At 35.2% G+C, this 25,589-nt stretch overlaps 3 protein-coding genes across 4 annotated transcripts; 1 reads left to right on the top strand and 2 right to left on the bottom strand.

Moving 5' to 3' along the window:
- Window positions 1–230: 230 nt before the first annotated feature.
- On the bottom strand, window positions 231–10,398 carry LOC147534093 (phospholipase D zeta 1-like). The gene is made up of 20 exons (XM_086649262.1): window positions 9,769–10,398; window positions 9,432–9,545; window positions 9,206–9,318; window positions 8,972–9,113; window positions 8,125–8,298; window positions 6,656–6,829; window positions 5,568–5,810; window positions 5,375–5,491; window positions 4,584–4,723; window positions 4,330–4,479; window positions 3,855–4,011; window positions 3,253–3,777; window positions 2,992–3,102; window positions 2,743–2,889; window positions 2,466–2,663; window positions 2,228–2,329; window positions 1,666–1,797; window positions 1,278–1,343; window positions 883–944; window positions 231–654 (listed from the first exon to the last, which is right to left on the bottom strand). Exons 1-20 carry the CDS (start codon window positions 9,982–9,984, stop codon window positions 405–407), a joined length of 3,333 nt encoding a protein of 1,110 aa, XP_086505388.1. The 5' UTR covers window positions 9,985–10,398; the 3' UTR covers window positions 231–404.
- A 7,295-nt stretch (window positions 10,399–17,693) lies between these two features.
- LOC147534091 (F-box protein PP2-B15-like) lies at window positions 17,694–24,052 on the bottom strand. 2 transcript variants are annotated; one of them, XM_086648970.1, is made up of 5 exons: window positions 23,675–23,985; window positions 23,082–23,200; window positions 22,124–22,173; window positions 21,621–22,036; window positions 17,694–17,744 (listed from the first exon to the last, which is right to left on the bottom strand). In XM_086648970.1, the coding sequence occupies exons 1-4, from the start codon at window positions 23,921–23,923 to the stop codon at window positions 21,705–21,707; spliced, it is 750 nt and encodes a 249-aa protein (XP_086505096.1). In that variant the 5' UTR covers window positions 23,924–23,985; the 3' UTR covers window positions 17,694–17,744; window positions 21,621–21,704. The 2 variants fall into 2 exon arrangements, with proteins under 2 accessions (XP_086505096.1, XP_086505095.1); XM_086648969.1 differs by having other exon boundaries at window positions 21,621–22,173; window positions 23,675–24,052.
- On the top strand, window positions 17,758–21,559 carry LOC147534092 (adoMet-dependent rRNA methyltransferase spb1-like). The gene has a single exon (XM_086648968.1). The coding sequence runs from the start codon at window positions 17,824–17,826 to the stop codon at window positions 21,460–21,462; it is 3,639 nt and encodes a 1,212-aa protein (XP_086505094.1). The 5' UTR covers window positions 17,758–17,823; the 3' UTR covers window positions 21,463–21,559.
- Window positions 24,053–25,589: the final 1,537 nt, after the last annotated feature.

Here is a 25,589-nt window from a genome sequence, read left to right as displayed (position 1 = left end):
TTAGGTGCCTCAACAGCGAAATGTTGGGGGCGACAATGCACCTAGACCAATAACCTAGGCACCTAAAGAACCATCATACTCATAATTGGAGCAAGAGTGCAAGACCATATATAGAGCAGGGGGTTGGGAGATTTTAGATAGATTGAGAAAGCTGAGAGAATTAGAAACATTTATGGGATAGAGAGTTGATAGAGAGTCTCGCGAGACGACAGCAGTCAGAGAGTGACAACTGAGAAACTGATTAGGGAATAGGGGAGACGAGGTATCTAGTGCCCCCACCGCCCCTGATTGAGATTATTATATGGTACACCATTGAGTAATAACTATAAGGATTACATATAATTCTGTTTGATATACTTGATGATGTAAGAAAAAGAAGAGAAGATGCTAAAAGGAAAAACTATTTAATGAAAGACATGAGGAGATGCATAATACTCACTCTCATTAAAGACTGGTCTTAAATCTTCTTGGCACATGAAATCTAATGGAAATGAAACTAGATGACCTTTCACTCTTTCTAATCTATCCATTGGATCTGTTGCTTTCTTATCGCCATTTTCATATATTTCTAATTTCTCTGGTGCTATCCCTAAATCAATTGTCGTTTGCCCCATCTTCTCTTTCCAGTATACCATGCTTTGTCTGATCGCCAATCTGTTTGTGAATCAATATAAGCTCATTAAACTAATTGAGACATGTAAGATCTGGGTCTGAATTAGAAATTTCTAACAGAAAGGTTTAGCTACTTTAAATGATAGACTCATAGAGCTAATCTCATCTAGGTGATTTCACCTCTGATTATGACAAAGTTCCTGAGCACCGACTCCGGAAAAGGAAGAGACAAGTTCGAGAAAGAAACTTCAGATTAAAACTGAACCGTACCTGTTGTGTATAAGATCATTGGGAACGCACGCGAAAACATCTTGGTATATCATCGTATTTGTCTGAAAAACAGAAGCATAGATAGTTTCGTATCAGATAAATTCACAAATTTTTCACAAGGACTGGAGAAAGTAGAGGAAAGACAGGTATTTGTGACAGGGAGAACATAGCAAGGCGAGCTCACCGGCTCAGCCTACTCTCATATGGTGCTAAAGAAAGCATGTTATTTATTTTTTTCTATCTAATAACTTTATATATATATTAAAAATTCCTGAGACGAACAGTGAGCCAGGTGACTGTTGAGTCCCGAGACACTCGGATGGTTCTGAGCTCGGTCATGACACACTCAATCCAACACTTAGTTTCAGAACAATCACTATTTCAGCATTACGTACCTTTGCAGTTGCCATCCAAATGTCTTTGTAGGTAGTGTCAACGACAGGATCATAGATTCGAATCATCTAAAAGAAATAATAAAAAGATCTGTTAGACAATGCTGCATCTTATTCTAAAAGATCTTCCTAAACCACGTCCCACGTTTATTAGTTGATAGGGCACGTGTTATCAGTAATGAAAGAACAGAGCGAATATCTTTTCCTAGCTCTAGTCTGCTCATTTCATTTAAGGTGTGGAATGCAAATCACTTTCATTTCTTCAATCATTGACTAAGAACAGTGGCAGATGAATATGGTTGGTTATTCCTTTTTAACCAGACGATAATAATCATAAGAGGGATCAAGAAACACAGAAACAGCAATAACTAATTCTCTCAAATGTACAAACCTCTCCAGTGCGAAGACCGAGGTGTTCCGACCATAGGGAAAGACGAAGACTGAAAGCAAACTTGCCAGCCTTCCAAGGCGTTCCATTCATGGAGGAGTCAACAAATTCTTTATCTTCTATCAGTACATTTATCTGAAACAGCATTATCGAGATAGCAATTTGGAGCATCAGAACCTTCACAATGTCGACTGAAATTCCAAGAATAATTTCTGATAATAGTAGATTATTTCAAGAATCCACATTTCATGCATTTTACTTCAACTTATTTTCCACTTATTTCTGGTGGTATAGATTTAAATCAAGATATTTTGTGGATAAAGAAAACAAAATGATATCCAAAACCATGAGCTAAACATAATCGACTTGAAAAATGACGCAAACCGGATCCCTACAAGTGAGTCCTGTGGTCAACTCCGACATATAAATAAATAAAAGAGAAAGAATTATGAGATCCTATCTCCGAATTCCACCATGTGGCGGCCCACCCATATGGAACGGATCAGAGAAACCTTCGTATAGCATAACCGCAAGAAATGGAAGATGAAACTAATCAAAATGATACCTCAGAATCTCTCGATCCAAGCAAACTCCTGTCGTTAATATTAGCTGATCCAATCAAGGCTATGCGATCATCGACTATCATCACCTTGCTGTGCACATAAATCTGCAAAGAATTACACAAATCTTACTAAGAAAAATATATGGATTATGAATCGGATTCAAGAATGCATCTCTAAAGATCCCAATTTATGTATCATGCTAATCATAAACAAAGGCTTATCTAATGCAAGACATTTCACCTGATTGGTTGCCAAGAGACCCCCTTCAGAAAGTCGACCGTAAGATCGTAGACCATAGAAAGAAATGTAATCCTGTGTTCTAGGACCAAGCACATCAGAAAGATTATGTATGATCGACTGCTGCCCTCTGCAAATGGTTCGATATTGCCAATGCATTATTGCTCTAACGGATGCCGCACCACCATCATCTAGACCGCCCTTTAAAATTCAAGCCTAAAATGAATATTCGAAGACATTCCTAATTGATAATAACATTCAAGTTAATGACGCATAATACCTGGAAGCCAGGCAAGAGTGGAATGACAATAATAACTTTAAAAGATTTCTGGTCTTTGTAGGCTCGTATTATACGCCTGTAAAGTACTTCCAAGACACGATTCCGTATTACCTCGTCTCCTGAAAGACCTGATATGAAGAATTGATTCTGAAACAAGAGACATTAGACATAAAAATTAATTAGTTCTTCTGAAACATGAGGATCATTCGTATAAGCAAAACAGGAACCCTGATTTAGATTTAAACAGACCTCTATGTAAATGAAGTGTTCTGCTTTCTCAATGAGAGAGCAATACGTATTATGAATGCTCTCTTCAGTTTGGCTTGTCCCAGCAGACCATTGACCAACACTTCTAATAACCTGCATAATGGAAGTTAATAAAGATGGAAAGATTTTAAAAAGGTAGGAAAAACAGACCACCTTGTTGAAACTTTTCTTAACTCATACTAAGAATTTGTTTAACAACGACAAAAACAAGCAAAAAAATTATTTCAGGGTTAGATAGTCTACCTGACAACGGCACGAGGCACATGGACCAACTTGTCCCCCTTCATTAGCAGAAAAAACCTGAGAGCCCTGTTCATGTGTCTCCCACCACTCCTTATCTATGTTGTTCATATCTGTCGGTCTCTCCCCACTAAGAAATGTTTTCCTCCGGGAAATCGGGGAACCAAGGTCGTCGATGAAACCATTCATCTGAAAATCTGGAGCTATAGGTTCAACTTTAGACTTTCGAAAGGAAAATGGATGGTTGCAACCACTGCCTGAATGGGTGTGAGTCCTGTCTGATCCATTTAACTTTGGGTTTCTATTTACAGCATCTAATTCATCAGGCTCTTGAGGTAATAGCAATGGGATGTCTTGTACTGACGATCTAGAAGAAAATGAATCTTGCCTTTTGATTCCAATATGACAGTCCTCTACTTCTTTAATTTCAGCCTCTATTTCTTGGCTTCTTCCCATGTAATGAGGAATAACCATGTGATGCTGAGGCATAAGAAGTGGAATTGCTTGCTCATTTAGAGCTTTGTTTCGCTGAAAGAGACCAAAAAGGTGAGTAAAACCTACAAGATGTTAATCCATCACAAGGAAACTCTGAAGAAAATAATGACCTTTGCATGGTTCCAGCGCTGAACAAAATGCCTTGCTATATCACGACAAGGTGGTCCCCAGAGAGCACAATGGACATCATGCCATGGCATCCGAGGATATTTCTTACGGTCCAGCTCATCTTTCATAGTATCTTCCCAGGAATTTGGTTCAGACTCCCTAACAAAACAAAATGAATCAATTAAATAAACCATCTGGCTACATGTTATATTGACTCAGTCCATCCAATTTATACGAGCTGGACCAGAAAGTTCATGATTAGTTGTACGGCCAGCTTAACAAGAGGAACTCTCTTTCGTTTCTTTTGGTCTCAGTAATACAATTTTGAATCTTGTGATGGCACATCCATCAAGTCTAAATTTGATTCAAATATCAATAGGGGACTCTTAGAACTAACTCTATTCTCCCTTTTCAAAGTTGTCTACTTTAATATCAAATCATAGCTATCTGAAAGGTGAAGCAAATACAGAAATTTACCTGGGGTTGTAGTAGTCCTTTCCAGGCCATATGTGAGGAGGGAAGTCACCTACTTTGTGTTCGGATGTGTCATAACGTCCAAAGCAGAGATCAAGACCTCCAATAAAGCAAATTCGGTAATCAACAATAACAAGTTTTTCATGATGGGACCTATATGTAAAAAATAATATTTTATCAGCAATTGTAACGACCAATGAAGATGGAAGTCAAATTTAATGAGAAATTTAACCGTTGTTTTCAAATGAATATGGTACCATAGATAGACTCCACTTGAGAAATGGTCCGGATAACGCAACACTTTCACATTCTCATGAATGTTAAGAAGTTTTCGTTTGCTGTAGACACTGTTAATTTTCAAAGCAAGAGCAACCTCCTTGTACATGAGAATGTAAATCTGCACATATTCATACAAGAAATCATAACTAAAGTAAATAAATTAAATCCCTCAATATTACAGAAATAAAAAGGTATTGCCAAACAGCACCTATTTTCAAATAGATTTTTGGAATTCAACATGTATGCAAAGCATACCAGTATTAGACAAAGTGAATGGATAAAACCATGAGCATAACATTTCCAAATAAAGAACGTGCCGAACCAACATATGATTAGTTCACTAGTTCTGTGGTTAAATTATATACCAATTTCTTTTAGTGAAAACAAAGATAGTGTCCCTCCTTCGTCAAACATCCGCACAAGAGCAATTTAAATAGACAAGGTCTTTAATATATTCACATGTGAGTGTTGAGTTTCCTTAAAAGGTCGAAGTTGATTTTACATCTAGTAGGACACAAAAAATACAGTAAGACAAGGAAATAAATTAGAAAAATATTTAGCAACCCAGCTGTTAAGCGTAAACGTGGAGCCCTAAAAACAAAATATGATCCACAATACAGCATCAAAAGGGAAAGCATTAACGCTTAAGTCTCAAACTGTTCTCAAAAGTAGTGATGAACAATTTTCACATACCTTAAGGAAATTTTAGTGCTATTGAATCACAAAAATATATGAAAACAAAATAGTCATGCATATGATGGAAAGGCACCTGAACCCCTTCTTTAGCTTTTGCTTCAATTATCGCGTCGAGCCTTGAGGAAGCGTGAGTATGAAATGGACGTTGCAGGTACAGATCTGGGCAGAGCCACCACCCTGTAATGAATATCTGGGTATAAAGTTAAAAACTCAGTCAACTAGATCACACTGAGCTAAAGTTTATTCCAAGTAGCATGATAACTAACCTCTGATTTAGCTTCCGCCATGGCTGATGCAATTGCTTGAAATGCTGCTTTTCCATCCACAAACCATTGTGCCTGACTTCCATCTTCAGTCAAACCCCTTGGTGGAGCAAAAGAACCAAAGCGATGAGGATGGCACCAACCTTCAGGAGGTCTCAGTCCAGCATCGTTTATTGCAGCGACCCAGTCTCTAACTTTAGCAGTACTTCTAACTCTTAATTTTACGCTTCGGCTACCACAGGACACCTATTTTCACCATACTCAAGTATTAATAAATCCAGTGTGGTATCTTCGCAAAGTGTAGATATATGTTACAAGGAAAAAGTTGTGGATACTGGGATACAAGGAATATTTCAAGCAAAAATCCAATTCCCAATGGAACTTCCAGTAAATGCTGAAGCTGTATTATAGCACTGTATTCATCTTGCCTACTAGGAAACATTAATAAACAGGCAGATCATCACCACAATTTTCCTAGCGACGCCACTTTTATGACATATGCCAACTTTTAAATAGACAAGATAAATGTGTACTTCAATCTCACTATACACATTGATGCAACCAGTAGATGATGCAATTTGACATTCTAATAGGAATGTGAATGATCGAAACTTATTTATCTTTAGCATTTTTCTTTGGAAAATTAGATTATCTTTTGCACCTCTTAACAAGTAAAGCAAACAAAGTTGCACTATCACCAAAAAAGCACATTGCTTTGACTTTGGAGACATAACTAGCAGCCTTCCGAAATTCAATAGTAAGCATTAAATTCCTCATATGTATCTAACATTCCCATAACATTCTGTTTACGTTCACACACACTAAATGCTTCAGTGAATAAGCACAATTTCAACATTTATCCAAGGTGCTACGGATATTTTTGTCAAGAAGGTATACTCGGGATGCTAGCCCATCATGTTGGCTACGAAAACTACAAACGAGAATTAATTCGACAACTACCACCGTCTGCGTGGAGTAGTACTGACTATCTTCTTTTACTAGTGATCTTTTTGTACGGGCATTTAAAGTCCCTCTAGTAAAACCATGAGATGAGCTTTCAAGGAAACAGAAAAACGTGATAAGCATCTTACCTCAAAAGAAGAACGAAGTGGATTGTGATCCTTTATCTCTACAGCCAAAGATACCCGACCTTCACCATTACCATCTGAGGCTGGTAATACATCAAAAGTAATTATATCTAACAATTTTGTATCACAAGGATCTTCCAGTAAGGCCAAGAACCCAGGTTTAAGTACTGCCCAAACCTACACAAGTACCACAAAAATACAATCTAACATTAAGATGCCTACTGTTTGAGATAGAGTACTACTAATTGTCAACATAATCTCAAAAGAAAAGAGCAGGCGCCGGGCATATCCAGATTATCATAGTACATATAATATGGCTATTCAGCTATAAATCGCTATTAATTTTCAGTATATATCGCTATTAAAGTGTGTGATTCGGGCAAGATATTAGTTTTCAGCATAAATCTCTATTCAGCTACAAAACAAATAGTTCATAAAAGTTTTATTGGTTAATGTTGAATTAATAACCAAGTTACAGTATAAATCTCTATTCAGCAGTTAAGCAATTCGACCATCAATAGTATCTTAAGATGGATCATTTATATTGGTCCAGCATGAAATTATAGGCAAAGTGTGAGCTAATATGGCTTGTTTTTTTATGTTACGGCAAAAAAAAAACATATGTATAATTTTCTATTCGCAGAGTCTCTAGAAATCGAGAAGATAATCCTTTTAAAGTGCAGACCATAAGCCCCTAACTTAATTTTTGTTTACAAGGTATACCACTGTGCTCTCTCTATGTCTCTTAGTTTCTCTTTCCATCTAAAGCAGATAGAGTTATTCTCCGACTCACTTTCTACATACATTTTAGAGTTGAGTTATTTACCAGCAAATCCTCTTCCTTTTTTGTTGTTTTACCATCAAAAGAACATATATAACTACGAATATATTTAACTTTCATACTTTTCTCCTACTTCGGACAAAGCATATATAGTTCATTTGAAATATTTTGTTATTTTTACTGAAAATAAACAAATGAAAACTGTATGTAGAACTCCAGGTTGAGTAGAAAACTGAAATTTTTCCTCATTTCATTGGCAAATTGTCAAATCCACATTCCACATGTTCTTCCTCTTGAAGATCGACTATGCAAACACCATGAATTATGAAAGCTTATAAGCACAATATATGCGAGTATTGTCTCCTCTTAATTTTTCATCTTCTGCTCACTTTCTTTGCATGAATATGATGAACCAAAATTCTTTCCTTTCAATATTATGAAACAGGCATACTGTACGTTTAGAAAATTGGGATCCACAAAGGGTAAGAGAAAGAAAGGGATAGATGGAAACTACCACACCTACAATACCAACTTTCAAGCAAGAACATGATAAACCTAAGGTTATTGTCATACATAGACATAAACAGGACATTTGAGATAAAAGCCTTGCTCCCACAAACATAAATATATAAAATGCCTGTATCCGCACAAGAAAAGATAAACCTAAATTTCGAGGGTAAGATTATGTTACCTTCTGCCAGTTGTCATTGCAACAGCTAAACCAATTGCATGTACAACATTTCTTATCATCGTCATCATCCCTTAAAATTTTTGGGAGATGCTTGACCATGACATAGCCTTCTTTCAGCTTAGGCCCGTATTCCGGGGCAAATGATAACTTTGAAACCTCCAAAAACTTGCAAACCTACAACAGGGAGCTACTCATTACCATACACACACCAAGAGGGACACTAACAGGAGTACAATCATACGATCTATTCAAAGATTAACGCTAAGTTTCAAAAAAAATCAGATTTACATGCGCAAGAATGAACATATGCCTACTTTATTTAGTTTTCATCTGCTTGTTTTTATTGCTTATGAGCAAGAAATGAAATTACAGGAGAACTACATTCCTTCTTGAGTTAATCTCTCCAAGTACATCTTGAACTTGGGAAGGACCAAAAATAAATTAGAACATCTCTATGGAGAAGTCAATCACTGTTATGTAAAGGTAGGGGTGTTTTCCATCTCCGAGAACGTTAAAATTTATCATAAACCACCAAGAATGATAAGGCAAGTCACACAAGCAACAGATACTTTATGATACCACGTACTAACGCTTGAAAAAGATTTGCTGACAGTTTTTACAGGTGAAGCAAATATCTAACAAAAGTATGTCTGTTACTAATGAAATCTACATCTGGAAGGGAAACGACAAGAGATACTTTAACCAGGAGAAAAAGATATGAATGAAGTTAGATGATGATACATAAGAGACATCCAAACTAGGACTTTTGTATTATAATACATAATAACAATTGCATCCAATGAAACATTAGCTCAGTAGTTTTTGACCATGAGAGAGAGAGAGTTACCTCTTTGGAATTCACAATGTCCAAATTCCCTAAAAAGTGATTCAAATACCCTTGCATTGCAACCTTTGCAGTGTCCGATATGGAGTTCTGTCTTCCTAATGAAGGGCGAATGATAGGCAAAGCCGCAATTGACGGAACATCTCTGCAAAGAGACCAACGATAGAACTCTAAAGTTTACATAGGAAATGTGGTATGAGAACTTAAAAATCCAATATGGCACAACTCATAAGCTACCTGTTTTTGACACTTTCATCGTGATGTACATTAACAGCCACTTCATCACCTTCCTCATCATGCACAACAGTAGTGTGTTCACCTAGTCCTATGTTTTGGAGCCATTCTTTAACCTTAAACAAAAAGCTTCGGACTTTTAGTGAAATTAACTCAAATGCCACACGACCTCAAGTGAATTACATTAAAAGCAAATCATCACGAAATGCATGAAAATGACCTAAAATACCTGTTCTTGCTTGTCCTCAATAATGTCTTGAAATTCCTCAATAAGTGCCCTTTTCTTCAACGTAATATGTAAATATATAACTTCTGTAGCTTTCTTCAATAAGCGCCACTTGAACTAGAAAACAGAAGAATGCAATTAGCATAAAACAAAATTCACTAAATTTAAAGTGATTAACATAATTTCAACTTTAAACCTAAACCTAGAACACATATCAATCAAGAAATAAACACACCAACCAATTCTTCCAATTCAAACTAAAAAGAGAAATGAACACTTAAGGTTTAGACGAAAACCTTAAAAGATATATATGTACTAAAAATGAAAATTGAATCCTTGCCTGTTTATACTGAAATTCAACAGTATAAGATAGAGGAAGAGGGCTAAAATCAGCGGCATCAGGTCGAGAAACGGATATAACAGTTGCCTGAGGTAATTCATCAAAAATCCAATTCCTTTCTGATGATCGAACAGAAGAAGATGAAATCCTCGGTTCTGACTGCATCTGTACATATCGATGATGACCGATAGTAGAACCAAATTGTTCTGTTTCCATGATACAAATTCCTTCTCCGATCCTAAATATCCCACTGAGATCCGGAGATCTTTATTTTCTAACCAATTTAGCATTCCTATTCCTTACCGTCGTTCTCTTTCATCTAGAGAGAGAAAATAAGATGATTTTTTGTGTTGTTTTAGAGAGAGAGAGAAAGAGATGATTAAAATCGAAACTGTTATGATTTGATTTGATTTTTTCTTTGGTAATTAATCTGTTTTAGGAAGAAACCAGAATAGAACGGTAATCCAATTTTGTGAATTGTGAAGGAAAAAAAAAACTACTTCAATTTGCACTGTTTGACGCTCTTTGTCTTTAGTTTTTCATTTGGTTACGCAAGTCCAGCCAGCGTAAAAGTTCTGCCTTTTGTTTGGCTGTTCCAATTTCTACTAAGTACTACTTTTTATCGGATTCTGTTCCAATTTCATCCGGACATATTAAAATACCAAGAACCAGAACCAGAACCAGAACCAGAACCAGAACCAGAACCAGAACCAGAACCAGTTTCAACAAAAAAAAAAAATGGTCAATCGATTTATGGTCCATAGCTATTAGGTCAATGACTCATGAGTCCAAAAATAATTAAGAACTGGATGGAGGTCCATAAAAAGATATTACTCGTACTTCTCTGCTGCATTTTTTTTTCATTATTACCTTCTCTACCCTCCAATCCACTCTCTCCCATCAAAACCGTAGGCAGGTCTTTCTCCTTCAAAACGAAAATCATTACTCTTGTATCTCGACCAATATAAATCTTTATGTTCCTTAGAGTTTGTGTTTCTTTTCCAAACCACTTTTCTCTCTTCTATCTCCTACGACTAAGTAACTTTTAGTTCGCCGAAAATCAAAAAATTCAATAACTAAATAGATTTTTTTGGTTTATCTTTGAAGATTTCCTCTTTATGAAATCTGATTTTTATGTGTTGGTTTTATGTTTGTTTAAGCTTTAGATCTCATTTGTAAAACTTTATATATGATTTTTAGAAAAAAAGAAATAAAAAAATACCCTGTGAATACATCCTCTACTATTGAGAACGGGCATTCGAAACGTTTCGACCAAATCTAAGAAGGGAGTTGGTGGAGCATTTATGAGAAAACCTTGTTAAACGAAATAAAATTTTCATGTTTTAGAGATAATTCTAGTCCATTTTGTAATTTCAAGGTTTAAACACAAGATAACAATTGAAACACCATATAGTTCAACAAAAAAAAATTGAAACACCATATATTCCACAATCTGTTGTTGCCAAGTTCTCAAGGCGCCTCTGGTTTATGATAAATGCACCTCTTTTCTAAAGATGCCCCCTAAGATTTTCATTATTACAAGAGACACCTCTTTATCAAAGCACCCCCTTGAATTTGTTTCTCTCCCAAACTTTTTAAATCCACTCCAAAGTGAAGATGAAGATGGAGTTGATAAAGCTGGAGAAGATTATGATGAAGAAGAAAGAAGGAGAACCTTTGTTGTTTTTCGCTTTTGTTCTTTTGGAGCGTTCAAATGGGCTTCTTGGATTGTTAACTGGGCCTGGAGAAAAAGAAGACCCCTTGGTTGTTTTTTTGCTTTTATTCTCAATGATCATTCCCCATGGGTTATTAACAGGGCTTTAAATGTGGGTAGTCCAATACAACATTGTGCATACTAGATAGAAACAAGGATTTTTTATTTAAAAGCCCAAAAATTGGGTCAAATACCAAATTAGGCCCACCATAGATTAATAATTCATACAAACCCCATTTTTTTGAAAATAAACCAATATCAAACCCAATTTCGGATCCCTAGGTGCATTTTCCCATCTCTAGAAACCCATTACTTTAGATAATCCCTATTCTACCCTTTATATATATAACCCAAATTTCCCTCATTATTTCCCTTTTAAGTCAGAGAATTTCTTTCCTTCTCAAAAAAATTTCTTTCCTTCCATTATATCCTTCCATCTTTTCTAGAAACACAAATACCTTCCCTCTCCCCACCGAAGCTGTTGTCCGGTTTGGCGAAATCTTAGTCGGAGTTGTTGTTCGGTTTGGGAAAGGTTTTGGACATCTTCTTCAATACACCTATCATCATGATCAACAACTTTGTTATCATCTTTATCATATTTTGATCATCTTCTTCTCCCTTAATCTTTAACTCATCTGCAACAACAACCAAGGTATGATCTTCTTCATCTTCTTCTTTAATCTTTTGTTGCAACAAATGTATTATTCATCATCCATCTTATTTATCTCTTTTCAAACTAGATTCTTCGAACTTTGATATAATCATTTTAGATCTATTTTTGACATATGTTTGTTCTTTAAACTTTGATATGTTTTTAGATATGTTCATCCAACTTTGATATAAAATTTTTCAAAGAAAACAAAAGTACAACTTTAGATCTGTTTTTTAGTTTCTCTCTCTAGAAATTACGTTTTTAGCATATTTTGATATTTAACAAACAAATTTACTGATTTGTTAAGCATTTTAATATATGTCTTTAGAATGATTCTAATACAACGAGCAAACTTAAAAATGTTTTATTAATTTTTATAAATGTTACCACCAAAACTCAGATTTTTTTCACTTACGGAAATTGATTAGTGTTTTAATCATCTTAATTTTGATATAGAAACGATGTTGGTTCAGCGAGCAAACTCAAAAATGCTTTATTTATTTCGTCAATTTTATTGACATTTTTTATTTTCTTCAAACATAACATCCGTTTTTTGGAAGAATTGCGTTCTAGGAACATTCACGTGTTTGTTTCACGCGCTTATACGTTTGTTTTGAGCACAAGTGGTTATGTTTTGAGCACACATGTAAATGCTCAACGTAACCATTAAACACTATCTTTCTCTTTCATTTTTTATGTTTGCAACTTATCTTCAAAGATAACAAATACTATATATTTTGCATTTTTTTTTAATAATTTCTGGACATATTCCAGTTTGTTCTAAAAGTTTTTGACATTTTATTGCGCTACTATTCTCTGTTCATTCAATACTTTTTTATATGAGAAACCATATATGATTGTTCTGAGACCAACTACTATACTTTATAGCATTTCCGATACTAGCCTGGACAAGCATGCATATGTTTATTGCATTTTTTTTGCTATTTTGTGCATATTATTATTTGTTATCGAAACCACATTCTTTTTTGTTACTGATTGTTAACCACTTGCAGTCTCATTTAGAAAAGAAGTAGATAAAACAACTGATGATTCACGCGACGGGAACAAAAAATTTGTATCGGAATCTTGAAGTCCCAATTTAACTCACATATGTCAAATATGTTCAGGACGAGTGAAAGCTTTTGAACCAATATCCAGATTTGTTTGTAAATTTTTAGCTTGGTCTCGATGATGATTTTTTGTATGGAGACATTTTAGCTTTTGTAACTGGCACAAAAGATTTTGTTATAAATACTTCAATTTATGTTGTTTATTTAACTCATTTATGGTTTCAACACTACCGTACTTGCTCAAAACATTAAATGAAATGCGACGCGAAAAACAGGTTAGGAGAAAAATTCTTGAAAATTCTTGAAAAGTTGAGCTTCAAATAACTACATCTAAAATTTAAATCATTATCTATCTAAAACCTAACTAGATGAAAAGTGGATCTAACATATGAACATAAATGGTGAAGAGGATTATGGTTTGAAGAACAAAGTTTGAAAAGAGAAAAATAGATAAGAAGATCTTCATTAATGGAGCAACATAATCTTTTAGCTTTAACAATGTGAAAACCCATTACACAGTTTCTTGTTCTAATAAACCAAAAAAGTACAAACTTAGATCTACTTTTCGGTTTCTCTCTTTAGAAATTACGTTTTAGCATATGTTGATGTTTAACAGACAAATTGTCAGGTGTTTTAAGCATTTTAGAATATGTTGTTTGTTAAGGGGTTTTGTTTCAATCATTTAGGGGTTTGTTGATGAGTTTTGGGTGTTTTACTTGGTAAAAAAGGTATTGTTATTCGTAAAGTATTTTGGTGGATTTTGGAGACATTTACATTTATGTTGAAGACATTTAGGATTCTGTATCAAACATTTTGAGTATTGTTGGTAATTTTTGGGTGTTTTACTTGGTAAAAAATCTTTTGTTCTTCGTTAAGCATTTTGAGAGTTTTTGGAGACATTTACAGTTATGTTGAAGACATATGGGGTTTTGTTTTAAACATTTTGGGTTCTGTTTCAAACATTTATGGATTTGTTGACAACATTTTGAGTTCTGTTTCAGACATTCAGGGAAATGTTGATGATTTTTAAGTGTAAACTTGGTAAAAAGCTTTTGTCTTCGTTTAGCATTTCGGGTGGTTTTGAAAACATTTACAGTTATGTTAAAGACATTTTGGGTTCCGTTTCAAATATTTACGATTTTGTTGTAGTTATTTTGAGTTTTGTCCCAGACATTCATGGGTTTGTTGATGAATTTTGGGTGTTTTACTGAGTAAATAAGTCTTTGTTCTTAGTTTAGCATTTTGGGGGGTTTTTGGAAACATTTTAAAATATCTTGAAGACATTTTGGGTTATGTTTCAGACATTCAGGGGAATGTTGATGATTGTTTAGGGTTTTACTTGGTAAAAAAAACTTTTGTTATTCGTTTAACATTTTGGGGATTTTTTGAAACATTTAAAGTTATGTTGAAAACATGTTGGGTTCTGATTTAAACATTTGCGATTTTGGTCCGGACATTTTGAAGAATGTCAACTACAATGTTGGACATGTTCATAGCATTTTATGATTAAGATAACAAAAAATTTGTTCTTCAAAATATATGAGATGCAGAGACAATAAACAGTTTGTCTCAGGAATTAAACAAAATATGAAGAAACAACCAATAATGTTATGAACATTCTTCAGGTGCATTTTTACATTGTTTGACACTCTTTTGGATGAATAAGAAATTTACAAAATAAGAGTTAGCCATGTAAGGATCCATTCACTAAACAACATGAGTTAGAATGTTTGGAACAATATATAAAATTCATAGACAAAAAGAAGAAAATTTAAGACAAATAAGCAACATATGCAAACATTCTAATTCATGTTGGAGACATACGGAAGAATGACAACTACAATTGGGCGCGACACGATTCACAAACTAGCTTTTCTTATCATTATTTTGAGAAGTAGCAGGTGCTCTATCCGGTTCCATAGATGAAAATTCTGCAAGCGGAATGAACAAATGATTATATGCAGTAGGAATATAGGAAAATGTTCGAGACATTAAAGCGAATGTTATCAGCATTTCTAAAAATGTTTAAAAGTAGTGGAAAATGTCAAAGGCATACTCATTCAGAATGAATCCCGAATATGAAGAGCAAAAATATACATTAAACAATTGATAAATATGTTTCTAACAAAAGAGAAGGTGTTCTCATTATTGAAGAAGTGTCGGTATTTTGAACAACAAAGAATGCTTAACGAAGAACAATAGTTTTTTTACCAAGTAAAACAACAAAAAATCATCAACAAACCCCTGAATGTTTGAAACAAAATCCAAAATGTCTTCAACATAACTTTAAATTTTTTCCAAAACCCCTAAAATGCTTAACGAAGAACAAAAGTTTTTTTTACCAAGAAAAACACTAAAAAATCAACAACAAAACCCTAAATGTTTGAAACAGAATCTCAAATGTCTTCAACATAATTGTAAATGTCTCCAAAAACTCCCAAAATTCTTAACGAAGAACAATAAATTTTTTACCAAGTAGAACCCCCAAAAATCATCAACAGACCCCTAAATGTTTGAAACAAACCCCAAAATGTCTTCAACATAACTTTAAATTTTTCCCAAAACCCCCAAAATGCTTAACGGAGAACAAATTTTTTTTTTACCAAGTACAACTACCCAAAATCAACAGACAAAATCCTAAATGTTTGAAACAGAATCCGAAATGTCTTCAACATAACTGTAAATGACTCGAAAACCCCCAAAATGCTTAAAGGAGAACAATAGTTTTTTACCAACTAAACCACCCAATAATCATCAACAAACCCCTAAATGTTTGAAACAAAACCCAAAATGTTTTCAACATAACTTTAAATTTTTCCCAAAACCCCCAAAATGCTTAACGGAGAACAAAAGTTTTTTTTACCAAGTACAACACCCCAAAATCACCAACAAAACCCTAAATGTTTGAAACAGAATCCGAAATGTCTTCAACATAATTGTAAATGGCTCCATAAACCCATAAAAAATGTTTAACAAAGAACAATAACTTTTTTACCAAGTAAAACACCAAAAAATCATCAACAAACTCATAAATGTTTGAAACATGACCCAAAATGTCTTCAACATAACTTTAATTTTTTCCAAAACTCCTAAAATGCTTAACGAAGAACAAAAGCTTTTTTACCAAGTAAACACCCAAAAATCAACAACAAAACCCTAAATGTTTGAAACAGAATCCTCAATGTCTTCAACATAGCTGTAAATGTCTCAAAAACTCCCAAAATGCTTAACGAAGAACAATAGTTTTTTTACCAAGTAAAACTCCCAAAATCATCAACAAACCCCTAAATGTGTGAAACATAACCCCTTAACGAACAACATATTCTAAAATGCTTAAAACACCTGACAATTTGTCTGTTAAACATGAAGATAGTGTTTAATAGTTACATTGAGCATTTACATGTGTGCTCAAAACATAACCACTTGTGTTCAAAAATAACAATTTATGTTGCAAGCACGTAATGTTATCTTTCCACAACATTGATTTATGTTCTGGGTTTGGATGAAAACGTAAAAAAACAGAAACAAATAAGAGAGAAGCAAGAAAGAAAGATCAAAATGTGTAAGAAAATATGTTCTAAATAAACCAGATATGTCAATCGCAAATAAGGAAGTGATGTAAAAAAAGAAATAAGATAAAGAAACTCCAAAAACAACTTCATTAATGGAGCTTCAAATAACTAGATCTAAAACTCAAATGTTTATCTCTCTAAAACCTCATAAGATAAATAATCCATGTTAATATAAAAAAAATGTTTCAAACACAGGGAAATCTGTTATGATATAATCCCCTTCTTTATGTAAAATCTCTTTAACATTAAGAGACAACATCAAAACCTATAGTTTTTCCCAAACAAAATCCTAATAATCTTCAACAGACCTTTCAACAATCAAAACCCTAATATTTCCCCTCTCCCCTGAAACCAAAAATAGAAGATCTTAGATACCCTGAGTTTCTCTGGATTTCAGTCGAAATTGGTGGAGAGAGTCGATGGAGATTTAAGTTAAAAAACGATTTGCAGAGAGAGAAGATGGTTTTTGTAGAGAGAGATGGAAGATGGTTTTTGTAGAGAGAGAGAATGAGAATATGAAATGTCTTTTTTCAGCTTACTAAGAGTAAATGGGTTTTGAGTCTTGGGTTATTAATAACCCCAATCTGACTTAATGGGATGCCAAAGTTTTGGGCGGGAAATGTGGGAGGAAAAATTTGGGAGGATAGGATTGTCTCTTATTTGTGTAAATGAGGGTAATGTGGTACTTTTACAAAGTGGGTTTTTTTCTCATTAATATTTAAGATTGGGCCTCCTCCCTATTATCCCACATATTTTGGGCCTTAGAATTACGGGCCCTAGAAACAATGTCTTTAGTATATTTTCATTCGAGAAATGTTATACACGCTTATCGTTTCTACATGCCACACTCACATCTCCTTTGACTTCAACAAAAATTGCCATAGATGTGAGTGTATATAACAAGAATGGTGAGTGTATTTAAAACGTCACCTGTTTTTATCGTATTCATAAGTAACATTGAAGTTCCCCTTTTCCGTCAAAAAAAAAAAAAAAAACCCTAATAAAACAAGCGCAGAGGGGGCAGAAGAAAAGAGTAGAGAGAGAGAGATGGGCAAGGCAAAGGGAAATCATCGTTTGGATAAAGAACAAGATCTTCAACAATTAGAATCGAAATACAATTTTCTTGAATCAGCTCACTCTATTCTTGATCTTTGTGCTGCTCCTGGTGGATGTACGCAAGTTGCTGTTCAACGTGTTCCTGTTGGAAGTTTCGTCCTCGGAATAGATCTTTTCCCAATTCGCCCAATCCGTGGTGCGGTTTCAGTTGCAGAAGATATTACCATTAGTAAATGTAGGGCAACGATCAAGAGATTAATGGCGGAAAATGGTTGCAGAGCTGTTGATGTTGTATTACACGATGTTTCACCTAATGTTGATGGTGCTTGGGCTCAAGAAGCGACCTCTCAAGCCTCCCTTGTTATTGATTCTGTTAAACTTGCTACTGAATTTCTCTCACCCAAAGGAACCCTAGTCACCAAGGTTTGCAGGTCACAAGATTACAATGCTGTACTTCACTGTCTTAAGCAGTTATTTGATAAGGTTGAAGTGACCAAACCAGCTGCAAGTCGTTCTGCATCGGCAGAAATTTATGTTGTGGGTCTATACTATAAAGCTCCTCGTCTGCTTGATATGAAGCATTTGTTGAATTTAGCCACTGAGCGCACAAAGGTTTTAGATGTTCTTCCAGACACCAAGCAGATGAGGCACCGTTATGGGTATGAGGAAGGAAATACAACTTTGAGGGAGGTGTGTTCAGCTTCAGATTTTGTGTGGTCTGAGACTCCACTTGACATTCTTGGGACAGTTTCTTCCATCTCCTTGGATGATCCGGCTTGCTTATCTATAAAGGACCATGAGAGAACCAATGACGAAATCAAGGCACTATGTGACGATTTACGAGTTCTAGGGAAGAAAGACTTGAAGCAGCTGCGGAAGTGGAGGGTGCATGTGAGGAAATCCTTGTCCCCCACAGAAAAGGCTGTCTCTAAAGCTGCAGTTGAGAAAGATGAAAATAAGGTCGACGAGGATGAAAAAATACTCAATGAAATGGAGGAGATGGCATACGCTGTAGAACGCAGGAAGAAACGTGCAACAAAACTTCTTGCCAAGAGACAGACCAAGGGTAAAGCACACAGATCAACTGGTATGCAAATTGATGCACCAGAAGATGGTTATGGTGACCATGAGTTATTTTCTCTTTCTGCTATCAAGGGAAAGAAAGATCTGGAAGTTGTCGATTCGGCTAAATTTGACGATGAAAACTACGGAGACAGTGAGAATGAAGATTCCCATCAGCTTGGTGGGGAAGTAGATTCAACGAGCGAGGTTGACACTGATGAAGAGCAACAGAGGTATGATGACCTACTGGAGGGTTTCCTTGATGAAGCATACGAGCGATTTGTGACTATAAAGGAAGGAAGCTCCAAACAGCGGAAGCATGCTAAGAGGGCTTATGATGGGAAAGAACTTTACGAGGGTGATGATATTGTTCATTCTGATAATGAATCAGAAAATGAAATCGTTGAAAGTGAAGCTAATCCTCTCATAGTCCCACTCCATGAGGAAGAAGTCCAAACCCAAGATCAAATTACTGAGAAATTGTTCAGTCAAGATATCTTTGCTGAAGCAGCAGATAATAACCAGGATTTGGGGAAAAGGGATACCGGAGACGAAATGGAGGACATAAAGGATAAAAAGCTTTCAGTTCCCGAAAAACTGAAAGAAAAGATCAATAAGAAGTCTGAATCAAACCTCTCCAGAAACAAAAAACAATCCAAAGATGCGGAGGAAGATTTTGAGATAGTTCCTGCTCTAGCCACAGATTCAAGAAGTGATTCATCCTCATCCTCAGATGAATCAGAGGAAGAAGATAACTATACAAAAGCTGGGATATTAGGTACTGCAAAGAAGATGTTAAGGAAGAAGCAGATGGAGCAGTTATTAGATGATGGACGTAAAAGGTACATATTTGATGATGGGGTCTCTACCCAGATGGTTAGTGGACGAGGAAAAGAGATATTGGCAACTAATAAAGCCTGTTACACGAAAGCTGAGATAATTGCAATGCAAGCCAAGTTGAAGGAGATCCATGAACGGCCCAGGGACAGGGTTTTCCATGCCATTGGTCAAAAGAAGAGAGTTGCAGGTAGACAACTTGAGAAGGTTCATAAGAAGGCAAACACTATTTTGGACCAGACTAACAGGTACATATTTGATGATGGGGTCTCTACCCAGATGGTTAGTGGACGAGGAAAAGAGATATTGGCAACTAATAAAGCCTGTTACACGAAAGCTGAGATAATTGCAATGCAAGCCAAGTTGAAGGAGATCCATGAACGGCCCAGGGACAGGGTTTTCCATGCCATTGGTCAAAAGAAGAGAGTTGCAGGTAGACAACTTGAGAAGGTTCATAAGAAGGCAAACACTATTTTGGACCAGACTAACAGGTACATATTTGATGATGGGGTCTCTACCCAGATGGTTAGTGGACGAGGAAAAGAGATATTGGCAACTAATAAAGCCTGTTACACGAAAGCTGAGATAATTGCAATGCAAGCCAAGTTGAAGGAGATCCATGAACGGCCCAGGGACAGGGTTTTCCATGCCATTGGTCAAAAGAAGAGAGTTGCAGGTAGACCACTTGAGAAGGTTCATAAGAAGGCAAACACTATTTTGGACCAGACTAACAGGTACATATTTGATGATGGGGTCTCTACCCAGATGGTTAGTGGACGAGGAAAAGAGATATTGGCAACTAATAAAGCCTGTTACACGAAAGCTGAGATAATTGCAATGCAAGCCAAGTTGAAGGAGATCCATGAACGGCCCAGGGACAGGGTTTTCCATGCCATTGGTCAAAAGAAGAGAGTTGCAGGTAGACCACTTGAGAAGGTTCATAAGAAGGCAAACACTATTTTGGACCAGACTAACAGGTACATATTTGATGATGGGGTCTCTACCCAGATGGTTAGTGGACGAGGAAAAGAGATATTGGCAACTAATAAAGCCTGTTACACGAAAGCTGAGATAATTGCAATGCAAGCCAAGTTGAAGGAGATCCATGAACGGCCCAGGGACAGGGTTTTCCATGCCATTGGTCAAAAGAAGAGAGTTGCAGGTAGACCACTTGAGAAGGTTCATAAGAAGGCAAACACTATTTTGGACCAGACTAACAGGTACATATTTGATGATGGGGTCTCTACCCAGATGGTTAGTGGACGAGGAAAAGAGATATTGGCAACTAATAAAGCCTGTTACACGAAAGCTGAGATAATTGCAATGCAAGCCAAGTTGAAGGAGATCCATGAACGGCCCAGGGACAGGGTTTTCCATGCCATTGGTCAAAAGAAGAGAGTTGCAGGTAGACCACTTGAGAAGGTTCATAAGAAGGCAAACACTATTTTGGACCAGACTAACAGGTACATATTTGATGATGGGGTCTCTACCCAGATGGTTAGTGGACGAGGAAAAGAGATATTGGCAACTAATAAAGCCTGTTACACGAAAGCTGAGATAATTGCAATGCAAGCCAAGTTGAAGGAGATCCATGAACGGCCCAGGGACAGGGTTTTCCATGCCATTGGTCAGTTGCAGGTAGACAACTTGAGAAGGTTCAATGAAGGGCCCAGGAAGGACAAAGCAGGCCTGAAAGGAAAAGCTAGTAAGAAATTAAGAGTGTCAGCCTAGAAAGGACCCAAAGGGAAAGGAAAAAAAAGCCTTCTATACTTAAGAGACCACTAAAGTTGTTGAAGCTTTGAATTTTGACATTCTATTCTTGTTTGCATTTATGGTTTAAAGCTGTTTACTTCAAAAAAAAAAAAAAAAAAAAAGTAACATTGAAGTACCTGATTTTATCAAAGCCATACAATTTTATAATAAAATAACATGCTTGTCAAAGCTAGTGATGGATGGAAAATTTTCCATGTGTTTTAACATTTGGGCCTAATTTCAACTCCTTCAATAATAATTCCACCTTTGAGATGGTACCCTTTCACTTCCATCAAACTCAATTTGACATCCTCATTTTCACTTTCTCCTCCCTCATTAATAAACTCTCCTAATTTAATCTCCATCCATCCATCATCTCTAAGACAGGGAATTTGAGTCTCTCCATTAGTTACACCATCACTTAATGTTTCGATTCGATGTGCAAAGCAGATCTTCTCCAATGATTCTTTACGAACGTCTCGGTGACATAAGTAGCCGGACGATCTCGATTGTTGATTCTTGACTTCAACAGAGAGCTCAAATGGTAGAGTGTCTAAACCATATGATCTTTTAGTAAGTTTGAAAACGAAAAACGCACAATAATTCGTTCCAGGAGATAGCATTTTCATCTTGATCTTACCATGAATCTCTAACCAATCAACCATTCGGAGCTCCGCCACCTCCGAGAACCTGTTGGGCAAAGCAATATTAATAAAGATTTTTAGGCCCATATGCAAACCTGGACCTATTTCGTCTTGAAATGACTGTATATGACTTTTTTTTGTTGAAAGAGGACTGTATATAACTTCAATTAATGAAATATCATTATGTAAAATCAGGATGATGAAATAAGTTCGTAGAGACCACCAAAAGAAACCAAAAAAAAAGGGCCGTGGACTTGAAGCAAAAATTGTATAACATCTAATTATAAAGATAATCTATTTTCAATCTTTTTCAATTTTCTCTTATAATAATTCTATTTTTTCCCCCGAAGCTTTTTTCCGACCTTCTATAAATATATCATAGGGTTTTCGGAATCAAAACTTTTTCCTATTTTTGCACCTCTTTCCTACTTTTTTAGTGATGAGAAAAAGGTATTACCACTTTTTTTTGTGGTAACGAGGATTCAATTTTCACACTTTTATGGTTGAACTAAGCAGAGGAGAATCGATTTTCACGAAAAAAAAAATGTTTTCCCTAGTCTATTTTCTTGCGTGACAATCAGATCCTTAAGTGACTTTTCACCGTGTCAAAAGCCACCATTTTTTCTTGGGACGACATTGGTTCGTAAAATGTCAACATCATTTTTTTTGGCAACTAGTGTCAACAATCATTAGTACATAATTACCCATTTGGGTACAGATTTTACAATGGACCTCCTAGTACGTCTCTAAACAAATTTGAGTCACTAATAATAATAACGTGGGCATGCCCATTTGATGAATGACCAGTACTCAGGAAGATGTATGTTATTTTTAGTGACTCAAATTTTGGTTGAAAAACAACTAATGTAGAATCTGTCCCAAAGCAAAATTAAAATTGAGGTTTGTTTGATGGAAGAAAAATTGAGTATTATTTAGGTAGACAGAAAAACGAACCTCGATTCAGGTAGAGACTTCCATGACCAATACATTGTATTATTTGCCCATGTAATTGAAAGCTCCCTTGCACTCATCAAGTAACCTTTCTTTCCCGTACGTCTATCCAATAAGAAGGTCTGTGAGAAAAAAGAAGAAGAAGAAGAAGAAGAAAAAGAGTATATCATTATCCAAACGAAATAGTTATACATATAAATAAATACCTCATGAGAGGTAGACCCGACAAATTCCTTTGGAGCTAGCTAGCGTCTGACTCGCTAACAAATTAAGCCTCTAATGTGAGATCATTCATTAGACTAGTGTCATTAATCTGGTAATAGAATATAGTTTATAAGCAAAAGATCTATATGTTGAATTTATTCGATTTGATAGTCCACCGTCTACACCGCATTTCAAACAGATAGACTATAGTAGTTTACAAGCAAAAGATCTATTGTGTTGAATTTGAAACAAATAAACGCATGTAATTATTCCATCTGATAGTCTATCATTTACGCGCGTTGAATCGTTCATGATTAAATTGTTCAAAAATAGTAGGGGAAAATTCAAATCTAATTTATAAGATGGGAACTTATGATCAAGAAACAAATTACCATTTTACCCCCATCGATGAGTACTGGATTACAGAAATAAAAGTAGAGCTCCTTCTTGGAAGAAAACTTCACGGGAGAAGAAGATCTGGAAAGAATTTCTTGGTAGTCGAACGGCAAGAATCTTTCCCATACGAAATCCGAGTCAGCTGCTGATCTATAGACTAGAGAAGTCGAAGACGATCGACAAGTATCTTGAGGACTTGTAAAAGACATAACTTGGGCTAAACAATTCTCTGGCAACATCTCCATGATCTTTGAAAATTTGATGTCCAACAATTAAAAAACCCTGAAAATAATCTCCACTCAAGTTTGATATATATTTATAGAGAGACAGGGGGAAGCTTTTTGGTAAGGATGTAGGATGACATTATAAATGACAAACATATAACGACATTTTCCAAATAAAAAATTAAAAAAATGAGCACAGAATAGACTCACGATTATTTGAACCAAAGGTGAACTTTACCCTCAATTTTGATTGGTGAGATCTTCTTACAAGAACTATAATAGCATTTCTCTAGCTTAATGAATTTAAGCCTTTTTAAGATATTGAGATAATTCATCAAAAAAAAAAAAGATATTGAGATAAGATGTTTGAGATTTCAATTCTATCTTAAACATGTAAGAAAAGAATTAATATTTTTGTCAGTAAATGTTTAATAGATTATGCCAATTTAAAATAGCCCAGACAATTAGTTAAACCAAAGTCATATTTTGTAATAAAAATCTAAGTGTACGGGTCTATCTTCATCAAAAAAAAAAAAAAAAGTGTACGGGTCTATGTATGGTAGATCTAAGCAAGTAAGAGTCGACTCTATGAATATAAGATTAAAAACACGTTTTTTGACTTTACTGCAATGAGTAAGAAGGGATTAAGGAGCTACTCAAACAACAATTCCCACTTAGATTTGGGCTATAAAACTCTTAGCTTCCATAGAGCTATGTGCATAAATTTTTTTTAAGTAGGCTTTGTTGTTAAGTAAGGCGAGACTTTAAGCAAGTTACGTGCATAAGTTTTTTTGCAAAAAGTGGTGTTCGACGGGCTTGAAAGAAATGTGATTACCAAGAACAATAATTCTTCAAATCGATACCTTTCTTTATTATTTGGTGTGACCAAGAATAAGATTAATAAAAATTGATTGTCTATATAAAATTAAACTGTAATTTTCTTATCTATATGCCAAACATTTCCTTAATAATTTTGATAAAAATAGTTTACATTATAAGAGGTAAACTCAATTCCCCATTAAAATATTATTAAAATCTAAAACTAGTAAACAAAAAACTTCAAATTCGCATTGAATGAGAAAGTAAAATAATAAACTAGTGGAAGACTAAATCGGACTAGATTAAAATGAGAAAAGTCTAGAACTTTAGAATTTATTACATAAAATCACTTTAAAACACAAATAATAAACTAGGTAAACCTCTTTTTTTTATAACTTCAAATTCAAGATTTTTTTGTTGAAAGACTCCTAATTCAAGATAGAAAGTTATCCGAATTTCGAAAGGTTATTCGATAAAATCCTTGCTTAAATCAAAATTCCAAACGCTTTCGTCTTAAAGACTATGAACTCTTAACTATTATTCATCAACTAATAAAAATATCTCATTAACAAATTTAATCTAATCATGTAATAGATTGAGAAGCGTCGGCATAAATAATGAAAAGAAAATTCAAATCAAATCAATATGAAAAAGACAATTAATAGTAAATCATTAACCAGCTATCAAGAAGATTTGTGATGCTCCTCTATTCTAATTTGTTTCCTAAGGGTCCACCACCCTTTGGTGTAACGATTGGACACCCCTCTTAAGACCATGAGGTCGTGGGATCGAGTCTCGGTGGAAGCAGTTGCCATCAAGATTTATCCTATGTAATTTAGACTATGAATAATCTAATAATTTGTCGGGC

This window comes from Eschscholzia californica, unplaced genomic scaffold (genome assembly GCF_041429995.1).
Source record: "Eschscholzia californica isolate CP2 unplaced genomic scaffold, dmEscCali1.0.p SCAF_6, whole genome shotgun sequence".
Classification (NCBI taxonomy): Eukaryota; Viridiplantae; Streptophyta; class Magnoliopsida; order Ranunculales; family Papaveraceae; genus Eschscholzia; species Eschscholzia californica.
The sequence above is the reverse complement of the archived record's forward strand: the minus strand, read 5'-3'. Positions and strand labels throughout refer to the sequence as shown.

Bases quoted from the DNA above. Each gene is read 5' to 3' on its own strand.
- LOC147534093 (XM_086649262.1), bottom strand. From the start codon at position 9,984: ATGGAAACAGAACAATTTGGTTCTACTATCGGTCATCATCGATATGTA. The intron at 3,778-3,854 runs GTCATTATTTTC...GGTCTCTTTCAG, and splicing joins AGCGCTGGAACCATGCAAAG to CGAAACAAAGCTCTAAATGA. The intron at 2,664-2,742 runs GTATTATGCGTC...TGAATTTTAAAG, and splicing joins CACTCTTGCCTGGCTTCCAG to GGCGGTCTAGATGATGGTGG.
- LOC147534092 (XM_086648968.1), top strand. From the start codon at position 17,824: ATGGGCAAGGCAAAGGGAAATCATCGTTTGGATAAAGAACAAGATCTT.
- LOC147534091 (XM_086648969.1), bottom strand. From the start codon at position 23,923: ATGGAGATGTTGCCAGAGAATTGTTTAGCCCAAGTTATGTCTTTTACA. The intron at 23,201-23,674 runs GTAATTTGTTTC...TTTTTCTCACAG, and splicing joins TCATCGATGGGGGTAAAATG to ACCTTCTTATTGGATAGACG. The intron at 22,174-23,081 runs GTTCGTTTTTCT...TTTGCCCAACAG, and splicing joins AAGTCTCTACCTGAATCGAG to GTTCTCGGAGGTGGCGGAGC.